Genomic DNA, 6009 nt, shown 5'->3' on the forward strand with positions numbered 1-6009 from the left:
GCTGCTGCTGCTGCTGCTGGGGGTGCTGCTGCTGCTGCTGCTGGGGGTGCTGCTGCTGCTGCTGCTGTTGCGGGTGCCGCTGCTGAGCGTGCTGGGGATGGTGCTGTGTTGGGGTTGCTGGGGGTGCTGCTGTGTGGGGTTGCTGCTGTCTTTGCGGGTGCTGCTGTTGCTGCTGCTGCTGCCGTTCGCGATGCTGCTGCTGCTGCTGCTGCTGCGAGCCCACAGTGGCGGGAGAGCGTTTCGCTTCCGAAGCAGAAGCAGGAGCGTTAGGCTCGGGGTCTTTTTCGCGTCTGGAGCCCAAACTGCTGCCTCCGCTGCTGCTGCTGCTGCTGCTGCTGCTGCACGTGTTTTCGTGCAGCAATGGACCTTCAACACCATGACAAACCCCGTTCGAGACCCCTTTTTCTCCCCCAAGGCCCGGCTGCACTCGGGCTTCAGCTTTTTATTTCATCAAGTGCTGCGGCGGCCTTTGACGCGCTTCGTGAGCGAGGTGAAGACCCTCTTGAAGCGCCGCCGCCGCCGCAACAGCAGCAGAAGCAACAGCAGCAGCAGCAGCAGCAGCAGCAGCAGCAGCAGCGGGAGCAAGAGGCCGCTGGTGGTTGTGTTCACGGGACACTCTCAGGGGGGGGCCAGCGCCTCTCTTGCTGCCTGGTTTGTCTCCAAACATTTGAAAAAACAAATTCAAAAAGGAAGGGTGGTTATTTACTGCATCACTTTTGCTGCTCCCCTGGTGCGTGCGGTGTACGTACACCTCAGCGTCCATGCACCTCAGCTTTCACTTTGCGATTTCCCGTCAATTCAAGGCTCTTTGAATCACTTTTTGAATGCATTTAATCAGCTTTTATTTATTTATTTAAATAGAGGTTAATTTATTTTCAAAATCCATTTAAATTCACTCAAATTCGCGAAATCGCATTCGTGATCCCACAGCATTCAGGTGTCCATACACTCGAACGCCCTGATAGAAACAAGTGCAAATAAATAATGCATCAAAAGTGAATTGAAGATTTGCCAAATTATCCATTTTTAATTTATTATTCTTTCGTTGTTCATTTGCATGCAAATGCAATTAATATCCCCCAAATACGTCCCCACATAAATCCACGCAAATGCCACTACGCAGTCCACTGGCACGCAGCAGCAGCAGCAGCAGCGACAGCAGCAGCAGCAGCAGCAGCAGCAGCAGTAGCACCACCAGTATCACCAGCAGCCGCACCAGCAGCAGCGTCCGCAGCAGCACCCGCACCTGCACCCGCAGCAGCAGCAGCAGCAGCAGCAGCAGCAGCAGCAGCAGTCCGTTTTTGTTTTTGTTCAGATTGGAGACCGCGCAGCAATAAAGGAGCTGCAGCGCCACGGGGCCATCTTCCAGCACTTAGTTGTTGATGTGGATCCAGTCCCCGATTTGCGACAGGCCAAGGGAAAGGCCTACATGGAAAAGGACTACGAACACACCATCACCGTAGGGTTTAGGGTTTAGGGTTTAGGGTTTGGCGTTTAGGGTTTGGGGTTTGGGGCTTAGGGTTTAGGATTTCGTGGTTGCCCTTTACAAAAGGACGTATGCCCGCGCGCGTACCCGCACGGGCATCGAACTGCACCGCCGCGCGTCTGCCTGTGCTGCTGCTGCTGCTGCTGCTGCGCTGCTGCTGCTGCTGCGCTGCTGCTGCTGCTGCTGCTGCTGCTGCTGCAGCTGCCGATGCACTCGCTGGCGCGGGCGCTAGTGCGGGAGGAGCCCTCGGGGCGTTTGCTGTTTAGCGGGCTGAGCTGGCTGGGCGCGGAGTACCGCAGCAGCAGCAAAAGGGGGCGGCTGCTGCAGTTTGCTGCTGGGCTGCTGGGGCTGCAGCAGCTGCGGCGCTTCAGCAACAGCATGGCCCTCGTCTGGACCCACATGCATGCGCTGCCTTGCGCCCTCACGCTGCTGGCGGGGCTGCTGCAGCAAATCAAATGGAGCAGCTTCTGCAGCAGCGCCTTCCTCCGCACCTGGGGCGGCAGGCCCTACGTCGCCAGCCAGGGTCCGCCTGTTGCTGCTGCTGCTGCTGCTGCTGCTGCTGCTGCTGATGTGGTGATGAGGATGATGAGGGGTTTTAGGGGGTGGTGGGGATGGGGATGCTTGTGGTGGTGGTGGTTCTGCTGCTGATGCTGCTGCTGCTGCTGATGATGATTATCATGCTGCTGCTGCTACTGCTATTGCTTGTGGTGCTGGTGGTTATGCTGCTGATGATGGTGATTGTGGTGGTGGTCTAATGCTGCTGTGAGGATGAAGTTGATGGCGGTGATGGTGAACACGCTGCTGCTGCTGCTGCTGAGAGTATACTGCTGCTGCTACTGCTGCTGCACATCTGCTGCTGCTGTACTGCTGCTGCTGCTGCTGCAGAGCTAGACATGGCGCTGAAGGAAGCCTGGTTTAAGGGGCTGCTGCCGATGGGGGCGCTGCTGGACCGGAGACTAAAAAGAGATCCGAAGTTTCTTGAACGAGCAGCAGCAGAAGTGGAGCGTGTTTACCTGAAGGTCCCGCAGGAGCAGCAGCTGCAGCTGGCGCTGCAGCTGCATCTGCAGCTGCAGCAGCAGCAGCAGCAGCTGCAGCAGCAGCAGCAGCAGCAGCTGCAGCAGCAGCAGCGGAGGCAGCAGCAGAGGCAGCAGCAGCAGAAGCAGCAGCAACGGCGGCGCCAGTTCGGAAGAGCCCACTGAGGCCCCGCAAATGCACTTGTGGATTTTGCAAGATCCCGGAAATAAAATTTGATTTTTTTCTTTTCGAATTTGAAATGCAAAAGTGCTGCTGAGGGGTGTACGTACACCCGGACCCGGTGTACGTACACCCGAGCGCGTGCTGCGTCTTCGCCTCATTTTCGCATTTTCGAAATCCCAAAAGTCCATTTAAATGCTGCCGGGGCCGCAGACTCAGGTTTTGCTTGTTTATATATGTTTCTTTTGTTGCTTTTTTCCTTTTGCTGCTCTTTAAAAGGAAAAAATGCAAAAAAAAGAACTTTTGTGCAGATTTGCTTTTTCTTGTTTTCGCTCTTCAGGTGTACGTACACTGGGTGCGCGCCCGCCGCGGCAGCTCCAACTTGTGTCTTTAAATGCTCGTTTGTGAAGTTGATTTATTATTTTGAAATTAATTTGCAATTAAATGTTATTATTTAGCATCAAGAAGATCTTTCTTTCTTCTTTGCTCGCTTGCATGCTCAGCTGTTCGGGTGTATGGACATCTGAGCGCAGCAGACGCATGTGCTTTTTGTGCATGCACCTTCTTGGACTTCTTTAGCTGCTTCGGCGGCTAGCTAGCTCCTGGCCAGCTAGCTAGCCAGCTAGCTAGCCAGCTAGCTAGCCAGCTAGCCAGCAAGCTGGCCGGCTGCTGCCTGGCTTTCACGACCTAGCGAGCTAGCTAGTTAGCAAGCTAGCTAGCTGGCGAGCTATCCAACTGGCGCTAGCTAGCTAGCGAGCTAGCTAGCTGGCGAGCTATCCAGCCAGCTAGTTATCCAGCTAACTAGCCAGCTAGCTAGCTAGCTGGCTAGCTAGCTAGCTAGCCGAGGGAACCGAAGTGGTTTAGCTGGCTTGGCTGGCTCTTCGGAGCTTGCTGCTGGGAGTGCAGGGGCGGGGCCCTGAGCAGCAGAAACTACAGAATGGATTTTGATGCAGCAGATTAGGAACGAGCTAGCATTTAGGCAGCAGCAAAAGCAGCAGCAAAAGAAGCAGCAACAGCAGCAAAAGTTAAACCAGAAGCAAAAGTAGCAGCAGCAGCAGCAAAAGTAGCAACAGCAGCAGCAAAAGCAGCACCAGCAGCAACTCGCCGTCTTAGTCTCAGACACAGCTGGAGGCGACGCGGCTATCCCAGCTACAGCTAACTGTAGCTGGCTGTGGCTAGCTGTAGCCCGCTGCAGCTAGCTGCACTCATCACTGTCGCTGCAGCTAGCTGTAGCTAGCTGCAGCCACAACTGCGCAATTGCAGCAGCAGCAACAGCTAGCTGGAGCGGCAAATGCGGCGCCAACAAACGCAGCGGATAGGCTACAGCCACGAGCAGCAACAACAACCAGCTGCAGCAGCAGCAACAGCTAGCTGCAGCAGCACCTGCAGCAGGGTATGCAACGCCAACAGGCGCAGAGAACAAGCTGCAGCAACAAGAACAGCAGCAGCAGCAGCAGCAGCAGCAGCGGCAGCAGCGGCAGCAAAACAAATCGGGGAAATGATACATATATACATATATATATATATATATGATAAAAGGGGTCAAAGAGAGAAAGAAACAAAAAGCTAAGAGACAAAAAGAAAAGTAAACTTGCCAAAGAAAGAAAAGGAAATAAAAGAAGAACAAAACGGAGCCGCAGTAAACAAAGCAGCTAAAGCCTTGCAGCAGCAACAGCAGCAGCAGCAGCAGCAGCAGAAAGTGCGCAAGGGGGTCAAAAGGGACAACAAAAGCCAGGCCTGCAGCGGCTAGCTAGCTAGCTAGCCGACTAGCTAGCTGGCTGGCTAGATGGCTAGCTAGCTAGCTAGTCGATTGGCCTACTCGCTGGCTGTCTAGGTAGCTATCTGGCTTGCTCGCTAGCTGGTTAGCCATCTGGCTAACTAGTTGGTCCACTGGCTAGCTAGCTAGCTGTCCAGCTAGCCTGCTAGCTAGCTAGCTAGCTAGCTACGTAGGTGGTAAGGCTATCTCCTAGATAAATAGTTGCATGTGGAGCTTGCTAGCCGTCAACTTCGCCAGCTAGCCAGTTGTGGGTAGCTAGCTAGCCAGCTAGCTAGCGAGTCACCTAGGTAGCTAGCTAGCTAGCTAGCTAGCCAGTTGCGGGCGGCTAGCTAGCTAGCTCCCAGTAGGCTCTCTCTGTTTGCTGCACAAGTCTAAAAGCAGAAAGAGTTGAGTTCCTGAGAACTCATTAATGAGTTTTGAATTATACAACTTTTCGAAATATGTTCTCTTAATTTGCTCTTCTAATCATACTTATTTACTCTTGACCGGACACAAATGCAGCTGCTGCAGCTGCTGCGCTCCAGCTGCGACTGTAGCAGCTGCTGCAGCTGCTGCTGCTGCTGCAGCCGCTGCTGCTGCTGCTGCTGCTGCAGCTGCTGCTGCTGCTGCAGCTGCTGCAGCTGCTGCTGCTGCTGCTAGAGCTGCTGCTGCTGCTAGAGCTGCTGCTGCTGCAGCTGCTGCTGCTGCTGCTGTTGCTGCAGCTGCTGCTGCTGCTGCTGCTAGAGCTGCTGCAGCTGCAGCAGCTGCTGCTACTGCTGCAGCCGCTGCAGCTGCTGCTGCTGCTAGAGCTGCTGCAGCTGCTGCAGCTGCTGCTGCTGCTGCAGCTGCTGCTGCTGCTGCTGCTGCTGCGGCTGCTCGTCTAGTCAATAGAATGTCTGTTCAGTAAGACATTTTCCCTTACTCTACACAGCTAGCTGCAAATGGCTAGCTAGGGCTGCAGCTGCACAGGCGAGGGAGAAGGCACTGCAGCAGAAGCAGCAGCAGCAGGAACGGTGCAGCTGCACATGGATATGCTGCTGCTGCCGTTGCAGCTGCTGCCGCTGCTGCTGCAATTGTTGCAGCAGCTGCTGCTTCTCCCTGCGAGTTGCAGCAGCAGCTACAGCTACAGAGCTGAACAATGATTGCCCATGAAAAGGGACTACAACAGGCCAATCAGGAGGCCCTCATAAGCCCCTTGGGGGGCCCCCAGCGTCCCCCAGGGGGCCCCAGGGGGCCCCCACGGGGCCCACAGGGGGCCCCCAGAGGCCCTAAAGAGGTCAACTGGGGCCCCTCGGGGGCCCCTCGAGACCTCCAGGGGCCCCTCAGAGGCCCTCAGGGGGCGCTAGGGGCCCCCAAGGGGGCTAGGGGGCCCCCCGGGACCCCTATGGGACCTCAGGAACCCTAGAAGTACGGGCCCCTCGGGGGCCCCCCGGGGCCTCTCAGGGGACCCCAGTTCTACTTCGGGGCAGCAGGGAGGACCCTTGAGGGGCCATGTGGGGTTGGATCCAGCCGCTTGGGGGCGGCATGAGCTCCTGCAGCAGCAGCAGCAGCAAGAAGGCAGCAGCAGCAGCAG

At 55.9% G+C, this 6009-nt stretch overlaps 1 protein-coding gene across 1 annotated transcript; it reads left to right on the forward strand.

The window, feature by feature from the left end:
- Positions 1 to 376: 376 nt before the first annotated feature.
- ETH_00034255 (uncharacterized protein) lies at positions 377 to 2685 on the forward strand (the record flags this gene model as incomplete). Its single annotated transcript, XM_013380429.1, has 4 exons — positions 377 to 730; positions 1316 to 1459; positions 1688 to 2009; positions 2372 to 2685. 4 exons carry the CDS (start codon positions 377 to 379, stop codon positions 2683 to 2685), a joined length of 1134 nt encoding a protein of 377 aa, XP_013235883.1.
- Positions 2686 to 6009: the final 3324 nt, after the last annotated feature.

Source organism: Eimeria tenella, genomic scaffold (assembly GCF_000499545.2).
Source record: "Eimeria tenella Houghton genomic scaffold, Eth_scaff615, whole genome shotgun sequence".
NCBI classification, from domain to species: Eukaryota; Apicomplexa; class Conoidasida; order Eucoccidiorida; family Eimeriidae; genus Eimeria; species Eimeria tenella.